Source organism: Euleptes europaea, chromosome 11 (genome assembly GCF_029931775.1).
Source record: "Euleptes europaea isolate rEulEur1 chromosome 11, rEulEur1.hap1, whole genome shotgun sequence".
Classification (NCBI taxonomy): Eukaryota; Metazoa; Chordata; class Lepidosauria; order Squamata; family Sphaerodactylidae; genus Euleptes; species Euleptes europaea.
The window spans coordinates 50841797-50865344 of NC_079322.1; the positions used below are offsets into that span (position 1 = coordinate 50841797).

Consider the following 23548-nt stretch of genomic DNA (forward strand, 5'->3'; position numbering starts at 1 on the left):
GATTCATATGTGCCCTTACTGCGTTGTATCCCAGTGCGGGGGGAGACCGATGACTGTATCAGCAATATCTATGTCAAGCCTCATTACATCCCTGTGAATAAGCAGCACATAGACACCATCACTATTGAAATTAAGACTGATCAACGTAAGAATGTGTCATTTCGATTTGACAAGGTAATAGTAAAGCTCCACTTTCGTCCTCGGAAAGGCCTGGTCTTTTAAGCGTGCAAAATGGTCATCTTAAAAAGCTACGGTGATCCTGACCTTTATAGGCAGTACTACAAGAATCAAGCAGGTTATGCCCTCCCTGGTTACCATGGAGCCCCGGTTATGTACGGTGCAGGGGTAGGGGGCATATTTAGGAGCCTTTTTCGAAAAGCAGTACCGCTTTTGAGGAGGGGATTTGAACTCATAAAGCCCCACGTGAAAACTGCAGCCCGAAATATTGCTAAAGATGTAGTAGGGCATGTTTCTGAAGCCGTTCTGAATAAAGTGAACCCGCCTATGCCGCAAGAGGGGCTGGGCCTCATGTATCTTAAAAGGAAGAGAGGGGTTAAAAGAAAGGCATCACGTGCGCATCTAACTGGCCCCCCACAGCCCTTTAAAAGAAAAGGCGTGAAGCAGCAGCCACCTCAGAAGCGGAAGGCAAAGAGAAGGGCAAAGAGACGACCTCCCAGCCCAGGAGATATATTTTAAACAGCAATGGCTTTTATTCACAGCGGCTCAGAAGAATGCACGAAATCCGAACTAGACCTGTTCCAAATAGCCCCTACTCAAACTAGCATTGAGAGATGCCTATATATTGAAGTCCCACCCCTGGCGGCCTTATCAGAAACAGCCCCGCTGGACTTTTTCATCGCTGGAAATGGTGAAGATTACATGGATTTAAATAACACCCTACTTTATCTGTGCTGCAAAATTGTGAAAGATGGGACAAACTTGGACAGAGATGCACGGGTAAGCCTGGTGAACTACCCAATAGCGTCCATCTTTAGCCAGCTGGATGTGACACTGGGAGACCGCCTCATCAGTCAGAGTAGCAACTGCTATCCTTAAAGGGCCTTTAAAGAATCGGTCCTCAATTATAGCAATGACACGCTATCCACACAGTTCTCTGCGGTCTGTTTTACAAAGACACGCCTGGAGGACATGAGTCAACAGACCTGCCTGGAAATAATGAAGGGTTTATTAAAAGAGCCACCTTCACAGCCGAAAGCAGAAAAATAGATTTGCTGGGACGCCTTCACAGCGACCTATTTTTTCGAGAAAAGCTGCTGCTAAATAGAGTTGATGTTAAGATTAAACTGACACGTAGCAAAGATGCCTTTTGCCTCATGACAGATGGTCCGAACAGGGGCTGCAAAGTACAAATCATGGCGGCTTCCCTTTTTGTAAAGAAAGTAAGAGTAGCCCCTGGTGTCCGTTTAGACCACGCAGAGGCGCTCTTTACAGCTAATGCCAAATACCCTGTGGATCGCGTTGGCATGAAGGTGTTTAGCATCCCTGCTGGAAGCCGTGTCAGCAACCAGGAGAATTCGTTTTTGGGACAATTGCCCAAGCTGTTAGTTATTGGACTGTTGGATAACGATGCCTTCAGCGGGGCCCATAATAAAAATCCATTTAACTTTAAACACTACGACATCAATTTTGTGGCTCTCTACATGGATGGCGAACAGGTACCTGCTAAGCCTCTGCAACCGGACTTTGCATCGGGAAACTGCGTGAGGGAATACATGCATCTCGTTGAGGCAGCTGGTAAACATATGAAAGACAGATCTTTGTTAGTTTACCGTGAGGAGTTTGCCCAGGGCTACACGCTGCTTGCTTTTGACCTTTCACCAGATCAGGAATGTGCAGACCACTATTCCTTGATTAAAACAGGGAACCTGCGGGCTGAAGTACACTTTGCTAGAGCATTGCCGCACACCGTCAACATGATTGTCTATGGTGTTTTTGACAACGTTATAGAGATAAATCATAGGCGAAATGTTTTATTTGACTATATGTAACATGGACACATTGCAGCTAATGTCTGTGCTATCTACAAATCCCTACACCAAAAAGACTTTTATGGGTGTGTTTCCAAGCGACTGGCTCCCCAAACAGAGATTACAGCAAAGACCAGCAGGACTAGTTGTGAATACCCACCCCCACAACCGCCCTGGGGAACACTGGCTAGCCATATACTTGACAGAGGATAGACACGGCGAGTTCTTTGACTCTTATGGGCACCCTCCAGACTCCCCTTTGTTTCCCAAAACCATTGTGAGGTTTTTGAGAAAAAACACCAGAGAGACTGTATTCCAGCCCTGCCAATTGCAAGCATCTGACTCTGTGGTCTGTGGATATCATTGCATATTTTTTCTGCAGCTGCGCAGTAAGGGACTATCTTTTAAACAGATTCAAGAGCTGTATTCTGATGATTTAGCACAGAATGATTTAATGGTGGAGCAATTTGTAAAAAACAAGAAGGGCAAGCCCAGACTTGCCCCCAACTTCTTTGAGCAAGCCCAGGCATGTGTAACCTGCAGTGAGTTTCACAACAACAACATTGTATTTAAATAAAAGTGCCCCCCTGTGGGGTTAAAATATAACCTTTTGCCTGTTGTTATTTTTTAAAAACACACACACACAATCAGTTTTCTAAAAAAAATATCCACTTTATTTTTTACAGAATTAGAAGCTGATCCAGGGGGGTGCCGTGGTAGCTTGTTGTTTTTTAGAGGCTCTGCGAGAAAGGGGACGGGTCTCTGTAACGGGGGTAGGGTTTTTCAGCTGCTCCAAAGTTTGGCGATTAGCTGGGTTGCCCACAACAGAAGCGGGTACATTCAGCTCAGCCAAGGACTTCATGAAAACATTCCAACCTTTAGGCAGGCGATGGCTGGGCATGGCATTCGTTTGAGTAATCCCCTTCACCAAATCCATAATATGAGAGCCTTTAATACTTTCTCCTCTATATACAAAAGTTCCACGGTCATCCCAAGAAGAAACACTTTTGTTCTGTTTCATTTTGTTTAATAACAGCTTTGCACGGCTCCTATCTCTAGCAGGCATGGTGTCCACTATTTCTTGGTAGACTTCATCAGAACTCACAGGGCTTTCTACAGAGGCCGTCTCGGGCTGTGACAGAAACAGGCTCAATTTAGATTTTTCATTTTCCCTCAGCTTCACATGAGCTAAACATTTTTGCAGCAGGGCCTCAAAATGCTTGACCCGGTCATATTCTGTTAAGTCACGTCTTTGGAGAACCCCCTTCATTTCAGTATCCAAGGCCTGCATTGTGGTGGCTCTGATGCTTTCCTCCTTAGGGGGAACAGGATTCCTTATTTGTTCTAGCTGATGGCTAGGAACCAAGTACATTTTTTCAGCATATGCCATTACTGGCTTGTTAAAAGGCCAGTTAAGAGGGGTATAGCAAAGCTTAACAGAGGCGCAATAAACCCCCCAGACTGCTTTACAAGTCGCTTCTTCTTTTTCAGAGATACTTTTTTGTCACTCAGGTTTTTAATAAAATGGCGTCTTTTCCGCAGCACACAAACCTGACGCTGAGATAGGGGGATGTTGCCTTTTAGAGTATTGAGCACAATTTCTGAGATAGCCGCAACAAGATCATCTGAAGCTGCGCAGAGAATGGCCTTCCTCTGTTGTGGGGAGGCCTTGATAAGTAGTTTTAGGAGCTCCAAATTTCTCTTTACACAGCGGGACATGTTGCCCTTTTGGAGGATTTAGGGTTAACAGAGTGTTTAGTGGGTTGGCTGTTTCCTTTTGTAACCAGTGGTCATCTGTTTTGTTTTTAACACATACGCCACAGGCCATTCGGGGGGGGGGGGAAGACCTGCTCTTAATCTGTAAGAATCTGGCGTGGAGGAATTTAAGTCCACAACCAGATACCCATATGGTTTTTGGGTGGCATCCTCAAAAGCCTTCAAAAGAACTGTGACTTCCCTGGGTACATTTGGCGTGCCAACGTGGCAATCTGTAATTTGTCCCTGGGGTTCTTAAACAGCACCAGATATTTGGTATTTAAGCTGATGGTGCGGTTGCTTTTTCCACGAAAGAAAATATTCTGAGTAATAAATAAAATGCTCAGGTTCTGATGATGCACGTATTTGGTAAAGGCTTTCTCAATTTCAGCGTTTTCACAAGCAGAATCCATCAAATCATCCACGATGATCATATTTACTTTATTAGTGGGGAACAGTTGATCATCATTAAGTGTTTCAGGCAGTCCTTCAACAAACTTTACAAAGGGATATTTACAGAGGATGTCATCATACAGATTCTGCCAGCAACTGTAACACCACACAAGATTTTCAGGAATGACAGAAAGCACATGCGGGGCATTGTCCAAAATATTTTTTACAAAGAAACTCTTCCCGCAGTTACTTGGCCCTGCCACTAATGCGGAAAATGGATGTTTCCATTGCACATCCATCCTAAAAACCGTATGGCAAGGTTTTGTAATTGTCCACAAGAACCCTCTTATCATAAACAACTTTCAATGTTTTCTTAAGCGGCCCTGTCTCAATGAGCCACTGTTTTTTGTCTCTTTTAATGAGGGGCTGCTGGACTTGGATCTCTTTAGGCAGAGTCTCGGCCTCTGAGCCGTAATCTAGGACCAGGTCCTTCAATGTGTCAAAGTTGATTTTTTCAGAATTTGATACATTGAGCGTGATGCCCTTAGCCTTCATACACACCTTTCCCCCTGCTAACCGGTACCCGTACGTTTTGGGGGCAGTTGATGTGAACTCGGTGATGTGTTCATCTGGTGGGATTTCACTTGTGAGGTCACCTAAATAGTCCCCCAGAGGCGGATTCCAGTCCCCGTCCTTACTTACAAATATCACCGAATCTGTATCATGGTACAAACAACGATCTTGCAGCTTGTCTAGCACTTCATAAAGGCATAGCCGGGCATTAGCGGTTGTAAAACAGGCAATCAGTACATTTGTATTGCCTGTTAAAGTTACTGAATCCTTTGAGTGCTTCCAGGACACACTTGCGGTCTCATCATCAATTACATCAAACCCTGAAACTTCATATGCAGGAGAAAAGGCATATTCTAAAAGTTTTGTCGCATCCTTCACTATGTCTGTATTCACCAAGTTTGTGAGCTGGCCAAACTTGCCCCACAAAGAGTTTAAAAATAATTTTGCAATTTGCCGCTTTGCGGGGTTCACAGCTATGTGTTCAGCACGCAATTGAATTTCTTCTTTCTCTAGGTAATTGGTAATATATTTTGCCTTCTTTTCATCATCTGTACACCAGTTGGGGTAGCCAGAAGCTTCCTGTTTTTGTCGAAGGTGCATTTTAATATATTCTGAAAACAGGTCTTCAGAGCTTTTTTCAAAATGCCACACCTCACTAATAGACATAACCTTGTAGCCCTTCTCTAGAGCTTTCACCAGCTCAATAGTACACCATGTCCCTTCTAGAGCCCTTTCCTCTTCTGAATGCACACACGGCCCTTTCGGTTTACCTTCTGCGCATGTACGACACAGGGGGAACAGAAGTTTGCCCCCTGCCTTAAGGGGTAGAACAGGGAAAAAGAGGCCCCAAGGCGGTAGGACCTTAACTTTGGCTATGCCAAAATATTCAGATAGTGGGGCAAAGTCCTTATAAATAATTGTGGGGTGCCCAATTGGGTATTTCTTTGTTTTGTTAACGAATGGATAGAGGCTTGTGAAATCGTAATAATTTATTTTTTCACCTGCCTTTACCTTGTAATACAAGCAGATGGCATTTGTCCGTCCCCCAAAGAGAGCATCTCTGGGGATCAGAGGTGAAGGGAATTTCTTCTCGCTTAGAAAAGCACCAAGATCCCTGTCCGCCTCCACCATCTCCCGCCACTCATGTTCCCACAGAGCCCTAACTGCAAACCCCTGATTTTTCAAATAACTCTCTTTCATTTGTGTTCGATAGTACAGCTCACCAAAGGTAGAATCTGTCAGCGGGTTCCTTTTAGTGGCACTATAGCAGGTTGGGCAGCCATGGAAGAAGCACCCATTGAATTCAAAGGCTGTAGGGCGGCCTCCAATCACTGCGTATCCGTCCAGAAAATAAGAACCTATTATTAACTCCCCGCCTTTCAAGGCGTGCTGTATCTCAATGCCTTCTTTGTATTCAAAACACATTAGCCATTGTATAGAGGGGGTTGAAAACCTCTTTGTTTGCCTATGGTAATGGTCATGTGGCAACAGCGCAATTGTATCTGGTTTTAAAAACATGAATCTAAACATGGCCATGCACACCCCTGCAAGAGTTATATGATTAAAAGGATCGATTCCAGCCATGGAAATAATCTCTTTCCTATACAGGAGACAGGCCTTTCTCAGGATTTTAACATCCTGTTGGCAATAGTAGGCCAGATCTTTTTGGAGGTTAAAAACACGGCCTTCATTCTCCTGGTACCAGGAAAGAAACTCACTTCTCTCCCCCTGCATCATATGACCAACGCCATAATATTCCGCCCTAGGCATCGGCCCAACATAGTTATAATTTGCTGCCATATTAAAGGAATGGGGAAAGAAGCCCTTGCAGCCATCAAAGCCTATGGCCTGTGGTAATTTGGCCAGCTTCATAGGCAAAAAGTTTAAACTGTCCAGAAACCTGATTTTCAGCTTTTTAACAGTAACACACATCAGTTTTCCACCCTGTGTAAGGAGGTTTACATCTACCTTTTCAACCAGAAGTTGTCTAATGATAAAGTAACTGTCGTATCCTTTTGCATTATGACCTAGAAAAGTGTACCCCTGGAATTTTTTGTCAATGAATTTTTTAACAAAATTTGAAACACACTGGGTTCCTTTGAACTCATAGGTATCACATTCAGCCACCACCACTGCAAAAATATAATTTGGTATATGTACGCCTGTTTCTTGCGTACATTCAAAATCATAAAAGATATATTTTTCTGTTATTTCACTCTCTTTAAGAGGCAGCATAAAGCAGCGATGGCTCTTAATTTCGCCAACGGGCTCCTTACACTGCTTCCACCACCGAACCCTGCATGTGTGATTCTTTGGAGCATAACCATGACATGAATGGCAATAGATTTTAGTTTTGCAGCTGCTTGCCAGAGACCTGTGCCTTTCTAAGCAGGCTCTGGATTTACAGTATAATTTGCAATTAGGGCACCTCTCCTCCGGCGGCTGCAGATCGCACTGGGGGGCCAAGCATAAGCGGCATCTATACCGGCAGGAATGTGAATGGCTATAAACATTGCCGCAGACTGTGCAATAATTTCTTTGGCCAAAAAATGCCTTAATATTTTTTATGCCATAGAAATGATTATCGTACAGGAGGACGAAGTGAGTTTGGGGGTAGACTGGTGGACCGCTTCTAGAGATTTCCCAGCCTTTCCCTTCATTGATCACCACACCTATATTAACCTTTAAATGTTTTTCAAATGTGACCACGTCAGATAGTAATATTTTCTGCTCATCAGAAAACCCCAGTTCCCTATACAGTCAGCGAGCACTTTCTGCTAGTTCTGGGATGGTAACCAACTCCTTTGACATGACTCCCAAGAGACTTATCCCAAAGCACCAGTTATTAGTGGCATTATTTGGATCTAATAAGTAGTGCTTTTTCTTAGAAATGACTGCACTGTAGAGGATACTGCCTATAACTCTCCTTGCCCGCCCACCTCTGTTTCTGATAACTGTCATAACTAAACGAAGGGACCCATGAAGATGGATTTCTGCATTACTCTGCATAAGGTTTGACATCTGGTTAATAAAATCATCTGCAGAGAAATCCCCCACGGACTTCCTCACAGAACGAAGAGGGTCAACCACCTCCCTGGAGGTGGAGCTGGACTAAATCACCCTCGTGGACTCTACTCCTCAAGTCATTAAGAAGCCCCTGAAGAGACTGGCGAATAGCCTCCTGTGCTTGCAAAGGATGGGCCACCTGTTCCAAGTTCACAAACCTGAACATTTCTACATATTGATCCATTGGCAGGCGCTGCAATTGCCGCTCCCAACTGTCTTCCCTTTCTAGGTAAACATTTGGCAGATTGGGGGAAGGGGGCGATTCTTGCGGGGGCAGATCTAAGGGGGTTTCTTCAGAGGAACCATATAAAGGGGGCACCGTGGTGTTATTTGCCAAAAGGGCTGTGGATGGTCCCTCTCCAGGGGAATCACATATCTGTTGCACAACGGTGTTATTTGCCAAAATGGGAGCGGCTAAGGGATCTCCCTCTGTGCGGAGGGGTTGGCCATCAGCCGCACTCTCTTTTGGTCTCTTAGACTTTTTAACCTTGCTAAGGAACTTTAAGAGAGATTCACTTCTTTTTTGCCGTGATTTAACCATTTTAGCATTATTTAGACGTTTTTTAATAACTCTTTGCCATAACTTTTTCAGTTTTAAACGCTTGGTTTTCCTTTGTTGTGCATGCCAATGCCTGCTGACCCGCCCTGCCCCCCTTTGCCTGACCACCATAGGATTTACAAAGTTCTGAAGCACTGCTACCATCTGCGCTTTTAAACTTTCACATATGGCATTCACAGCAGCAATCAGGTTAGTATTGTCCATTTTCTGTTTCTTTCTGGGTGGTGCAGAAACATATCCCTTTTGTTTGCGTTTATAGCCCATAGTGTCTCTGTGTTGTGTTTTTGATTTACTGCATGCTTTCGCCTTGAGAGGTTTTGATGCTCCTTTCATGCAGGTCTGCGGCTGCTTGTGGGGATTTGTGGGTTTGCCAGTAGATTCGCAAGAGACCCCCGAAGTTCCAGGCTGTGGGCTTGGACCAGGGCTCTGTTGTATGAAGCCAAAAGCTCTTTCAGGACTGACTTGCTCTATAGAAACAAACAGAATAAAAATAAATTTCCCATTTAAAATAACTACATCACCCTTCTTTCAATGGAACAGGCCTGGACACGCTGGAACATGCCTGGGCATGTCTCTCCTTCCTCCCCCCTCACCCCTCCACAAAATGTTTCTGTTAACATGCAAACTCTCTTCAAACTGCAAAGCAAAGAAATAGATCTAAAAGATACCTGCAGCCATAATGTTTATTTTTTTCTGCTGATATTTGTAATGCTTTGTGGGTTTGCCAGTAGATTTGCAAGAGACCCCCGAAGTTCCAGGTTGTGGGCTTGGACCAGGGCTCTGATGTAGGAAGCCAGAAGCTCTTTCAGGACTGACTTGCTCTATAGAAACAAACAGAATAAAAATAAATTTCCCATTTAAAATAACTACATCATCCTTCTTTCAATGGAACAGGCCTGGACACGCTGGAACATGCCTGGGCATGTCTCTCCTTCCTCCCCCCCCCTTGCCCCTCCACAAAATGTTTCTGTTAACATGCAAACTCTCTTCAAACTGCAGAGTAAGAAAGTACACAAAAGATACCTGGTTGTTTTGCAGGCTTTCCTTCAGCCATAGCATTATTTAGTTTTCCCTCTATAATTGAAAAACAAATATTTTAAAAACCAGGCTAGTCCCCAATTCCCAACTACCCATTACAAAAACAAAGTCTGTCCTGCTTTGTGAAAATGCGACAAAGCTGCCATTCTTTCAATGGAATATTTAAAACCACACTAGTTCTATATTACAGGCTTCCAAATATCTAACATTTTAGTCCCAATAAAGCAAAAAAAATGTCTGAGTTACTTACAAGCATAAGAGCTCGGTCCTCCTCCAGCTTCCTGAACATGTGCTTTCCAAATGGACTATGCTACACCCATACTAATCCTTCCCAAGCAGCTGGCAGCTTCATGATTGGTTGATTTAATCACATGGTGCATTCTGACCAATCTTTTTAAATTGCTGCCTCTTCTGTGCTTTAAAGACGCCTGATTGGGTAATTTAATCATGTGACACTTTCTGGCCAGTCTTTTGTGTGCTTTTAAAGAGGCTTTATGGTTGGCTACTGTAATCACATGGTGCGTTGCAGCCAATGAAACATGCATACAAAGTACCCTTCACCACCACTCCCCCTCCTTCTTCCATTATGGATGCATCTCTCTCTCTGTACAAGCACATGGTAAGTTCCCCATTTTTTTGTTAAATTAACTATATCCCCCATCTCCCTCCCTATTATAGTGGCATCATGCTGGCACACCCCCACCCCACCCTCTCTCTGTACAAGCACACGGCCTGCTGAAAAATGGTGACATACCCACACACACCCCTCTCTACAAGCACATGGCCTGCTGAAAAATGGTGACTCCCCCCACCCCCAGCCCCAATCTCCCTCATATGGTGGGTATGCATCATCGTGCTGGCCTCCCCCCTGACTTACAAGCACATGGCCTGCTGAAAAATGGTGACTCCCCATCCACCCCAATCTCCCTCATATGGTGGGTATGCATCATCGTGCTGGCCTCCCCTCCCCCCCACCCCCCCACCCCCCTTACAAGCACATGGCCGGCTGAAAAATGGTGACTTCCCCTTTTTAAATTCACTACATACCCCCCCAATGGGTCATGTCTGGGCAAAAACAGCACTGAATGTCATCATCATGATTCCTTTATTTAAAGTTTTTTTTTTACAGAAAACCAAAAGACATTGCAATCTCCCCCCCCCCCAAAAAAATTACATGTAACATTGCACATTTTATTTTATTTTTGCCGGTTGATAAAAAAGGACTTATAATGTTTATCATTAATATAGCCTTGAACATGTTGTAACATTCTTTTATCACTCTCTTTCAAAATCATTTTAAGAGTCCTCTGGGAATCTAATGCATCTTCTACTCTATTTAACAAATTGAAAATTTGGTCCATATTTTCCTGTGTAAAGATGAGCCCTTGAAAACAATAAGCTAATGATGTTACAAGCAGGATAATAGGAGAAGTGCATATTTCATCACAGACAAATTTTACTTTCTGATCAACCATTTTCACCGACCAAGTCAGACAATCATGCGCTTCTTGCCCTGGCTGTTGCTGGACACATCCATCACAAGATTCATACAAAAATTCTTTAATACAGTGTTTCAAAACCCCATATACTGTGGCTCTGATAATGCTCTTCATGGCCTCTTTGCGTTTCTGAGGCAGAATAAAGTCTATAGTCTCATCCATTTGCAAACGTAAATAGCTTTTCATGGACACCAGTCTCTCAACCTGAGTCATCCCAATAGCCACAGCTGATCCCGGTGGAGGAATGCTCTTTGCTGGAATAGCGTTGGTCCGTTTTTCTGAAGATTCAGATGTACTGGTAGTTGGGTCCTGAAAAAGCATGTATTACTCAAAAGCTCTCTACATAGCTTGTACTGTATACAGATCTGGCCCCCCCCTTTCCATCTCTCTCTCTTTTAAATTACCTGTGTCTGGCGGCTCTCTGTTGAAATCAGGTCCTGGGGCTCTGGGCACACTTCTGCTAGAGCTTGAAGCATCAAATAGTCTTCAATTTCAGGCAGTGGAACCATGTCTGCTGCTGCTGCTGCTGCTGCATTACTGGGTTCCTACAAAATAAATAGCATATTTTACCCCAAAGCTCTGGGCCACCACCCCACACCCTTACCCTCTCTCTCTCTCTCTCTCTCTCTCTCTCTCTTAAATTACCTGTGTTTGGGAGAGCCATGGTGATGAAAATAAAGGTTGGGCATCTGGGCACAATTCTGGTAGGACTTCAGGCAATTGGAAATCTTCAATTTCAGGCATTGATTCAATACTGGAACTAATTACTATGGGTTCCTACAAAATAAATAGCGTATTTTTCACTCAAAAGCTCTCTTGAGTGAAATCTCTGCCTCCTGCCACCACCACCACTCCTCCATCTCTCTCTTAAATTACCTGTGCTTGGGAAATCCATGATGGAAACAAAGGCTGGGAATCTGGACACAATTCTTCTACAGTAGCTAACATCTGAGAATCTTCCATTTCAGGCTGTGGAATGGTGTCTTCTCCTGCCCCATTGGTGAAACTAGTTCGCTTCTCATCATCAAGCTCCGTCGAGGAAAACTGGAGTTTCTTAGGCACAAAATCTTCTGCATCAGACCCACTGAGATAAAGTCTTTTAGAACTTGGTCTCACCATGGGTGGAGGGCTGAACAATTCGAGATGCTGGCCTGGCGTTTCCATGTTCTCCCCAAGAGTGTGAGCACGTGTCTGCTAACAGAAATGGCTTCTTTCCTTTAAACCACCCCTGGGTTGGGGAGTGGGTGGAGCAGGGGGCGGAGTGGGCCCCTGCCCCTTTACTATTGGTCAAGGGGTGGGGCATGTTGCTAGATGTGGTCACATGGTGGCCTACAACCCTTCCCACTGGTGGATAGCCCCTTTCCGGGGCGGAGAAGCGCTGGAGGAAGTTCCATGCTGCAGAGGTGGGTGGTGCTAGAGAAAGACCATCCATTTACATTGAAGAGAGCGGCCTGGTAAGTTCACTTCTGGTGTTGCTGTGGGAGGGGGGTATGGCCTGGCAACCTCACTTCCGCTGCTGTGTGGGGTGGGGCCGCATATGTATGTGTGCACATCACATCCGGTGACGTGGCAGTGTGGGAGTGGCTATTTCACATCACTTCCGGCGACCTCATAAATATTCATTAAATATACAAATTAGTTCATTAGTATTCATAGTATACCCACTTCTGGTGGTCGGTGTGACCATCTAATGTCACTTCCTGTGATGTGGAGGGGGTGTGGTCACACTCATGAATATTCATGAGTGTACCCACTTCCGGTGGTGGGTGCGGCCATCTAACGCCACTTCCTGTGACGTGGAGGGGGTGTGATCACACTCATGAATATTCATGAGTGTGGCCACGCCCCCTCATTAGTATTCATAGTGTACCCTTTTACTACTATTTTACTACTACCATATATTCATGCTTCAAATTTATGCTTCAGATATAGCCTGCAAACTCTGCCACCCAGCTCCATCCTTTAACCTTCTGATGCAGGGAGACATGACATGGATCTAAGGAGCCAGGAACTCCAAAGTTCAGACTTCTGGTTACCCTCATATCTTCATATTATTCAAAGGAGAATTTTGTATCTCCATTACCCATGATGTGCACATCTCATCACAAGGGTCAATGAGGGAAGACGTCCTATTTATGACGCTGTAAAGATTTGTTAAGTACAAAGACTTCCACAGGATGGTCACTGGATACCTTTTAACTTCACTTTCTTATCTATAAATCGTCGGATAAGCTTTTTAGAAGGCTTGATAAGCATTTGTTGGTTAGGCCCATGGAACCCATCCAGTGCAGAGGGTGAATAAGAATTTTACACTGTGTAAAGGAGAAATTGATGAAGCCTCAACAAGTGTAACTAACTAAAAATAAAACAGTCTTCAGACCAGGGATCAAGCCATTATGGAAACAGGATATCTTCCTGTTTCAAGCTCAAATGCAGACCAACTGTTGCAGACCAACTACTACAGAATTCTATTATCATTTTTCTCTAGATTAGCACCTGGAAGTACAACAGCAATAAGAAACGGAAACAGTTCCATTGCAAAATATTTTTGCGCACCAAAAAATCATATACAGTCTATACATTAACATTTAAAGTTTGGCTTACTAAAGTAAACCTTTGACAAAGTAAATGTGTTAAGTGTTTTACCAAATATCCTAAGTGTTGTGGTGTGAGGTCAAATGCATTCAATATATTCCCACTAGGAACTATCACCAAAACGAATTGAGACTGCAAAAGGCATCCATTTCTCATGACTGCTTTTGGTCAGCAGCAGGTGAGAAGTGATAGGCAACATGTTTATCATTCATTTAGCTTCTTTGGCTTTAGCTGTATCAGTAGGTGTTGAGCTTTGATTGTGGTGTAAGCAGAGGTGTGGCACCATTGCTTAAAAGCCTTGCATTTGATCTCAGGACTCTTTCATACAGACTCTTTAACTTGCTTTAGCTTCTGAAGGCAAATGAAAAAAAATGTAAGGATTTCACACACCTTAAGGATAAAACACTGTCCTCCACAGTTAATGATGCCTTTATCTGAATTTCCCTAAATCTGTTTTGATCTTCTTGTTGTTGTTGTTGTATTTATCCCTAATGTGCGTGAAACCTTTAAAGAATCAATTTGCCTTGAGAATCTCTCTGCTGCTACCATGTTTCAGACTATCAAACTATTAATTTTGTGACAGAAAAAAGCATGATTTTTTTTGCATTGCATATCTATTTTTAAAAATTCCAAATGGTATATATGAATACATGAAGCTGCCTTATACTGCCACTGGTCTATCAGGGTCAGTATTTATTGTCTGCTCTGACTGGCACTGGCTCTCCAGGGTCTCAGGTAGAGATCTTTTGCATCACCTACTCATCCTTTTAAGTCAGGGGTGGGGAATGTCAGGCCCGGGGGCCGTATAAGGCCCGCGAAATCATTTGGTCTGGCCCTTCGTGGTTCCTGGCAGACCTCTAGCTCAGAAGGATCTAAGACTGGCGATCCGCACCCTCCCGCGGACAGGAATAGCCTCTATTCATGACAGATGTGAGTTTGTTTTGCCGAGAAAATGAACCTTCTTTCCCACTTGCAGAAGAATCATTAGCTGCTAGGACCGCCCAAGAAACTGTGTTAACCCTTTCCCACCTGGGCCATGGAGAAACGAATTCCCTCTGTACTACAATAGGGCTAGGGGCAGAAGTGGCAACAATGGCGGGATTAAAGGGGGCAGGGCCAGAATGCGCGGGGGTGAGTTCTTAGCCAGTGTGTCCTCATTTCATTCCTGCAGGCGTTGGTAGCAGGAGCCAGCTGTAGAATCTGGCCCTGACAATGCAGAGCAGGAGCAACGCGGGTGTGAGGCTAGACGGCTACGCCCGGCTGGTGCAACAGACCATCCTGTGCTACCAGTTGGGCAAGTGCGCCACCGGTTGGATGCCTGCCTGCTTGTCTGCATGGGGGGTCATCTGGGCAGCTGCCTGCTTGGGACTTTGTCAGTACTCCCTCTCCCTTCTGGTTCTTTCCCCTCTAAGTCCTGCAAAAGACACGTAGGTCAGGAAAGTGCCAGATTGGGGCGTTACTTGACCTGGCTCCTTCGCCTACAAGCCCCGAGCAGCTTGTCGCTCACTCCATCTTGTGTTTGCTGCCCTGCCTGAATCTCTTGGGCCCAGCTGGGGACAGCAGACTTCAAAAGCGAGTCGCTCTATGAGGGCAGACACTTGGCGCTGTCTCCAGTCGTTCCTCTTGGCTAAATGTTTGACCAAATATAGCAGGCTAATTTTTAAGTTGATAATTTTGTATGGCCCGTGAATGATGTTATAACTATCCAAATGGCCCTTGGCAGAAAAAAGGTTCCCCACCCCTGTTATAAGTGAAGGCATTGAACCTGGGGCCTTCTGCATGCAAAGTAGATTACTCACTGAGCCACAGCCCTTCCCATGTGAGCTTGGAAATGGCATATAGCTGCTGAAATAATTTCACAATGGTTTACAGTGGGTAGCCATAATTGAATGTTTTGTGTTCTTGGATTCAAAAGGTGGATTTGAATTAAAATATAGATTAATTTATGCAACATGGGAATATTAGATAACCCTCATTTACTATTGAGGACTGTGCATATAAAAAATTAAGAATGAGCAAGCATACATGCTCACCTGATTCCTTTGCTTATGTTTTTTTGGCTCTTCTCCGTAATTAAACACAAACAGATCAATCCTAAGCAAGTCTACTCAGAATCCTACTCAGGTCTACTCAATGGGGCTTACTCCCAGGAAAGTGCCCATAGGATTGCACCAAAAAAGACAAGGATAAGAAAGAAGAACTGAAATGGAAGGGAAGGTGAAAAAAGAAACCAAACTATCTTGAAGAAAATTTTGCATAACGATATGTGATGAAATACAAAAGATATTAAAACTTAGGTTTGCATTAGATCTGAAAAGTATGCTATTAAATATTTTGCCAAGCAATATTTCAAAAATACATATAGTGAATTATTCAAATATATGGTGATGGCGGCAAAAGTAATATATGTGGTAAAATGGAAGGCAGAGAATTACCCAGATTTAACTGAATGGAAGAATAAGTTAAACCAATATGCCACCATGGTCAAATTAACTTATTTGATAAAAAAAAATCGACCAATGTCAGAATTTCAAGAAAAACTGAATATTTTATTAAATTATATAGCTAATTAGAATTAAAGTAAAAATAGAATAAAAATAAGGTTATGTATGGATTTACAATAAAAATATTACTGGATATGAAAACTTATGAGAATACAGACCATAGTAATTTAAAGAGGCTGAGTATTAAGATGAAATTTCAAAAAGAAAAAAAGTAAGCTCCATGTAGACTACAGTATGATTTGTGTATGTTTGTATGTTGCTATGTTGTTATGTTTGTTTATAAAAGAAACAAAACTTAATTCATTAATATGTAAAGAAAAGATAGAAACCCAACTATTTCTTAACAATATGGTCAACACATTATATTCAACACACCTAACATAAAAGAAGCAAGAAACAAAACACAATTTTTCCAGGACTACGCAAAATTGGGATGGAGTGAAAATAGAGTGAAAAATATAAGAGGGGAGTAAAGAATATATACAAACAAACTGACAACTAAATTTATATTTCTTTTCTAGTGTCTTTTTAGTAACATAATTTTCTTTAAAGTATAATAAAAGAACCTCTTTTCAAAATGAAACTATTATGTGAATGAAAATGTTGGAATTAATGAAGTGAAATCAAATCTATTTCAAAATGGATGGAATAAGAGCAGTGAAAGATAATACTGATTTAGCCATGGAAAGGCAATTTTAAGATGAGAGATATGAAAATGACTGACACAGCTGACATTAGCAAACTATGAACTGGTTATATGGGTGAAATGTAACTAACGTCACTGAAACAAGGACGGCAAAGCATGCTATAGTCAGAAGACTGCATGCATCTTAATGTCTTGAGTGAGTTTATCTGAGTAGTACCTAGAGGTGGTTCAGGTGAAATACCGATGCTCTGCAGTAAAGCTTCTGTCTCTCTTCTCTTGCGGTCCAGATCTGAATCTTCCTGAGTTGGCTCTTTCTTTTGCTGAAAATCTGCCTGAAATAACAACAATGAACAGCCTGAGAAAAAGTAGCAAGGCTAAGTTACAGAACTACCGTAGTTTTCCAGGACACACCACTATCTTTTGATAAATATGGCACTGATATGGGTATTCTGAGATGACCACTGGAGGATGACAATAATATCTAACAGTAAAGGAGCCGTTTCCTGTGCTGATCATGAAAGTAACAAAATGAGTCAACCCAAAGAGAAGGAAAGGGTTACATACTCACAGGAGTCCACAGCTGTGCAGATTTATGTGACTTTGTAAATTATTCCCCCCCCCGACGCCCCCAATGTCAAAACTGAGATTGTATATGTTCCAGGAGACATAAAATGTTAACAGTTGACAGTCAAAAGGGAAATGGAGGACGAGGAAATTGCCCTGCTCAAGCCCCTAAAAATTTATAGATTCCAGAAGATTAGGGTGGGTGGAATTTCCAAATTGTCACCAACCCCCCTCCCTGCTTCCATGATTCCATATTGCAGACAAGATATCTTGGGAGCTATGCAGAAAAGGGGAGTTGTAAATGTTAAAAACAAGGGGAAAAAACAGAAGTTGCTTATTGAGGATCCTCATTGACCTCCAGGGGTTAAAGGGGTAGTTCAAGGCAGAAAAAGGGGGTGGGGAGACGAGGAAGGAGACAGTTCCTACTCAATTGCCTAAGAGTTTGTAAGTATCAAGATGGGGGAGGTTAGGGTTCCACTGATCTGATCCCCCCACACAGAAACAATTCTTTAAAGGCCGTCAATTTGTAAATTGCTATTACGCATCATAGCTAAATAAACTCTTGTTTAGAGGCACTTTATATCAGATTACCAGATGCTGGGGAAAACCTGGAGATTATTTTTCCAGTAATACCTACTTTTGAGTTCTCCAAAACCTATCAATCACTGTAAATAAAATTTTGGTCTAGGTATCCCCTTCCTTTCATCCCCTTCCTTTCATCCCACAGAGCATATTCAGTCATGTCTGAGCAAAGGATGAACAGTCTATGCCCGCAAAATGGTTATTTCTGACAGTTTTGGTGGAAGTGGTCTAAAACTGCTTACATATTTTGGCCTCAACAAGAGTTTATTTATTTTTATTTATTTTATTTATTTTTAATTTTATAATATAATAATCAGCAAAAAAGATATAAAAACACACCAAATACAAAGACATTAATACAAAAAGAATAGAAAATACAGAAAATAGAAAAACAGGCAAATAAAATGAATTACACTGAGATTACTGCTCTTCATAAAATTGATCTCATATGCTTAAATCAAAATATTTGATAATTATCATCTTTAGCATCATAACTCATCTTTAGCATCATTAATAAACCAAAATCACTACCTGTTAATTGCTTAATAAACTATAGCAACACAAATGTATTATTAGTTTATTATATAATCATAGGTTATTTTTATTTATGAGATGCTGATACCCACTTCAAATAACTGCTATTGATATATAATTTTCGTTCATGGATTTGCTAATTATCGGGCCCACTTACCCTGTTCAGCTTATAAACGTTAGTTTCTGCTTTTTGCCAAATAAGTCAGTGGACTTTTTGCAACAAGTATGTAGCCATGACAGGCACAGAATAAAACTAGGAACCACAAGCAGATCCATATGCAATGGATACACACTTGAGATGTGCATCTAATTGCAGCCCCTCGCCCCACCCCACACCCTGTGGGCATATCTACTGTGTCTAATGCCTGGCACTGTGTGTTTGGAGATGAACATCTCCGCTTCACACTTTGCAAGGCTCTCTAGGAAGCATGTAATATGTAACCAGCAAGCATGTCTGCCGTGTAAGTTAAGAATAGACCCTTTTGTCCTCCGACAATTCTGTATGAGAATCTCTCTCTCTTATTTGCCCGGAGTGCTGGGGTTAAAGTGTTAAGAGTGGGATCTGGGAGACCAGGTTCAAATCCCCCTTCTGCCATGAAAGTTTGTTAGGTGACCTTGGGCCAGGCACACACACACTAACCTACCACAAGGTTGTTGTGAGGATAAAATGGAGGAGAATGATATAAGCTGCTTTCAGTCCCCTTTGGGGGGAAAGGCAAGGTATAAATGAAATAAAATAGGGGGGGAAATTAAAGTGTAAAATGAAAAAAAGTGGAGGAAAAACACAGCATAATTTGCAATGTTGATTTCTTGTATCAAATCATATTCCCCAATAATTGTATGAAATACACGTATGATATTAAAGTGTCAGTTAAAAGCAAACCAGTTATTAGAAAAGGGATAACAGGTGCTTTAAACTGCAGCAAATGTTGACATCTGAAAGAAAAGAAACATAATAACTTAATGCTTCCTTGACTTTGCATGAAAATGAATATCCGGTCCCTGTCAATTCTCATCTCTATTTCCTTAAGTGACTGAATAAAAAGAAGTACAAATCCCTTAATGAAAAACCTCATGCATATTGTCAAGGACAAATAAACTAATGTGTCAGTCAAACCTTAAAAGAAGATGTTCCAAAGCCAGTAGGCTAAAATGCAACAGCAATTATCGTTTACTTTGCTGAGGAACAATAGGTGCAAATCTGCTACCTTAGCAACCAAGCTAGCCAGTCATAAAGGGGGAGGCAGGTGGGGGAAGTAGAAAGCTCAGGTTGTAACAGAACTAAAAAAAAAAATACACACATACCTTTGTTCTTACCTATAACCAATCCCATTTCAAATCAATATACAGCTATACGTGTATTTCATGTTCTTTAGACCAAAATCAATATATATATCCAGCTCACTTCTGTTTTAAATCTAGGCTTACAAGGGCCAAATACAAGCTTTTTTTATTCATATATTTCAAAACAGTTAGGCAGCTCAATCTCTGTGCAAAGGAAGTCCAAGCAAAAGCAAGGAAGGTTTATCTCAAATAAACGTGCATAAGATTGCAACCGGCAAAATTCTTTTTCAAACCCCATTCAGTTTCCATTCATACCACTCCTATTACAGAAGGGAAGCTGAGAATCTTTTTTTCTTTTTTTAATGGTATGCTATTTTCTGCATGTAGAAAAAAAAATCTATGGTTGGGCATTTAAAGTTGTATTGTCTTGAGCTGCCAGGTCCCTCTTCACCACCGGCGGAAGATTTTGGGGGCAGAGCCTGAGAAGGGGGGGTTTGGGCCGGAGCCTGAGATGGGGCTTCATTGCCATGAAGTCCAATTGCCAAAGCAGCCATTTTCTCCAGGTGAACAGATCTCTATCGGCTGGAGATCAGTTGTAATAGCAGGAGATCTCCAGCTAGTACCTGGAGGTTGGCAACCCTAATATAGTCTCACAATTGTACCGTACATCCTAAGTCCCACATTCTGAGGTTGTACAGTCCAGGTCCACCATGTGAGTCCAGTGACAGTGTTACTTGGGTCTGAAGCACCAATATGCACATTCCCCCACCCCCACCCCCATCACTGTGTCCATCCACTGAACTGGGACTTAAAACCACGTCTTCCATGCAGATCTAGAACTCTGTCCTCTCTACTACTTTGTTTATTGTCATGGGTCAGCCTGCTGAAGCATCTGCCTGGGGTCAGTCTGCTGAGGCTTCCTCAGGAATAGAATATCTGGAAACTGCTGCCAGTATTGGGGAGGAACCACAACAGGCAGAGTAGGCACAGGCAGTTGATGATGTCCCATGCCTACAACCACCCAGGGCAGAAGATTCACCTGGCTCAGCAGCAGCCCCCCTCTACCGCTGAAGCAGCGATGCCAAAGGTATAGAACCCTCCCCCTCCAGCATAGGAGAAGTGCTAGACTGCAAGCCCTGCCAGTTGACTGCAATGAAGATGATAACCCTCCAGCAAGGACTGCTGAGTCAAAGGAATCAGCAACAGCTGGGTCATCTTAGGCTTATTTAAGCAAGCATTAGCAGCAAGGCTGATGTGGGAACAACGAGTGTGTTCACTCCGTGTTAACTGTGAGTTACCGGCTTGGACCCCTGTGTGTATCTTGGACTTTGACTATTCTTTGGCACGCCATTTACCTGCTTCTGACCCTTGGCTTACCTATGAACTTGGACTGGACTGGGACCCGGCTCTTGGATTACATTTTGGCTATTTTTACTTGGACTCTCTTGATACCTCGGCTTTGAACTCAGACTGCTATTGACTATGCTCCTCTGGCCCTAGGACCTGAAATTTATATCTGTAATACCTGGATTCAATCAGGTATTCAAAAACATGATAGAAACCTCTGTCAGCATGAAGAGGGGTTTTTTAACTGAAAACAAATCAACAGCAAATCTGGCATATAAACTTACATGATTCATCAAGAACAGTGGAGCATGGCATGTATTTATATGATTTCCTATACTGATAAACTATAAAAATATTGTTAAAAGCTTAAAATGCCTTTACTGAAGAACACCAAAAGCCAACCGCAAAGACAGTTTTTCTGATTATTTAATTTACAGCTACAACAGGAGATGGGAGAATTTCATCCTAGCATTTATTCTGCATAGTTGGGACTGCGCAACAGAGAGTGTTAATGGGATTTTGAAATCGGCAGGAAGGAAACATGAGTGAGTACAACTCATCAACTAATGAAGGGCTCCCCAACACGGTGCTCATGGGCACCCACCAAGGGTTTTCAGAAAGACCGTGGGGACAGCTGGGGCATTTGCCCAGCAGGGCTTCTGACTGGCCACCCGTGATCTAATTGGCTGAGCAAATTAAAATAATGTTGTTCCAGTGGCAGATGCCACCACAGGGTTGATTTTATTCTTTTTCACTCCTCTTCCTAGTCCATTTTTTCAAAATGAAAGTGAACCTGACTTACCAGGGAGCACTTTGCGATCCTCCCGGGAGCAGCTCTATAGGGGAAAAGAGGGACTCGCTGCGAGGGAGGGGGCAAGCGCTCCATTCTTGCCTCTCCACGCGGGCATTCATCCTTCTCCCTCAGGTCCTGCCCAGCCTACCAGCGTGCGGGGATGGCGCCTGTGGGTGACGTCAGTGCGAATGCGCTAGCACTCCACACGCCTACTAAAGGGCGTGCCGCCGGGACCCCGGCTTGTGTGGGGCCTGGCGGCAGCCATTTCTTTCCCAAAGAAATTGCTGTCTGTGTGTTTATTGTTACCTTTCCCTCCAGGGAGCTGTTTGCCTATAGGATTGCAATTGTCTCTTTTTCCCCCTGCACCTAGGCTTCCTCTGTGTGTGTCTGGCTGTGCCTTCCATGGCAGCCATTTTGTCGTGGCAGCCACCACCCTGTGTCAGAAGTCCAAAGATGTCTGCAGGCTCAAAATGTTTAGGGAATGCTGAATTAATAGCATCATAGTGGGAAGGGTACATTGTTCTGCCCTTGTGTAAACCTTGGGAAACGTTGTACAGTTTTGGCCATCCTATCTCTAAAGGGATGTTACGAATCTGAAAAAGGAACAGAAAAAAGGTAACTAATGTGATTAGGGGAGTAGAACCCCTTTCCAAAAAATCAAAGGGTAAAGATTTTTGTGTGTTTTAGTTTAGGGGGGAAAACACAAATAATGGAAGCATGGTTGAAGTTCATAAAATTATACGGGATGAGGAGAAAGTAGACAGAGAACAATTTCTTTGTCTCTCAAAATGCTAGAACTCAGGGACACTAACGAAGATAATGGGCAGTAAATTCACGACATGCAAAAGAAAATCCTTCTTCACAGAATGCTCGATGACCATTTGCGACTCTTGGTCATGGAGTGTAATGTTGGCCACTAACTTAGATAGCTTTTAAAGTAGATTAGAAAGATGAATGGAGAATAGGTTCCTCACCAGTTGTTGGCCATGAATCCTCAGGATTCAGAGGGAATGTATCTCTGAATCCTGTTTGCTAAGGGGTAACAACAGGAGACCCCTGACCTGGATGGCCCAGGCTAGCCTGATCTCGTCAGATCTCAGAAGCTAAGCAGGGTCAGCCCTGGTTAGTATTTGGATGGGAGACCACCAAGGAATACCAGGGTTGCTGTGCAGAGGAAGGCACTGGCAAACCACCTCTGTTAGTCTCTTGCCATGAAAACCCCAAAAGGTGTCGCCATAAGTCGGCTGTGACTTGACGGCACTTTACACACACACACAACAACAGGAGAAGGCTTTGACTTCCATGCCCTGCTTGCAGAACTTCTGAGAGCATCTGGTTACGTACTGCAAGCTGCACTAGATAAGCCTTTGATCAGAAGAGCTCTTCTTAAATCTTTATGAAGCCAATTCCAGCATAGTATGGTGGTTGCAGCACCAGGCTAAGACCATGGAGAACGAGGTTCAAATCCCTACTCAACCAGTGAACCTCTCTGGGTTTACCATGGGCTAGTCTCTCTGTCACTCATCCTAACTAGATTCACAGAGTTGTTGTGAGGACAAAATGGGGGTAGAACTGTCTATACGACCTGATGCTTCATGGGGGTAGTAACCCACACTTACCTCTTTCTTTTTCCTTTCTTCTTCCTTCCGTTTCTTCTCCTCTCTTATTTGAGCCAAACGTTGCTTTTTACGCTCAAGCTCTGCTTTTAAATCACTCTTGTCCGACATGATGATGATTTTCTGTTTGAAATTTAAAAAAGTTCATTAAAATGTCAGAAACTAACAAAGAGATTTATTTATTTATTTAGATGTATACCCCGCCCTCGATC

At 42.9% G+C, this 23548-nt stretch overlaps 1 protein-coding gene across 6 annotated transcripts in view; it reads right to left on the minus strand.

The window, feature by feature from the left end:
• The window catches only part of DYNC1I1 (dynein cytoplasmic 1 intermediate chain 1), a 246181-nt gene that overhangs the window by 205679 nt on the left and 16954 nt on the right, over positions 1-23548 (minus strand). For all 6 annotated transcript variants that reach the window (XM_056857472.1, XM_056857470.1, XM_056857471.1 and 3 more), the window contains exons 2-3: positions 23340-23459; positions 16834-16948 (exon numbers count right to left, since the gene is read on the minus strand). In XM_056857472.1, coding sequence (XP_056713450.1) covers positions 16834-16948; positions 23340-23447 — 223 coding nt within the window. In that variant the 5' untranslated portion in view covers positions 23448-23459. The remainder of the gene's footprint in view (positions 1-16833; positions 16949-23339; positions 23460-23548) is intronic.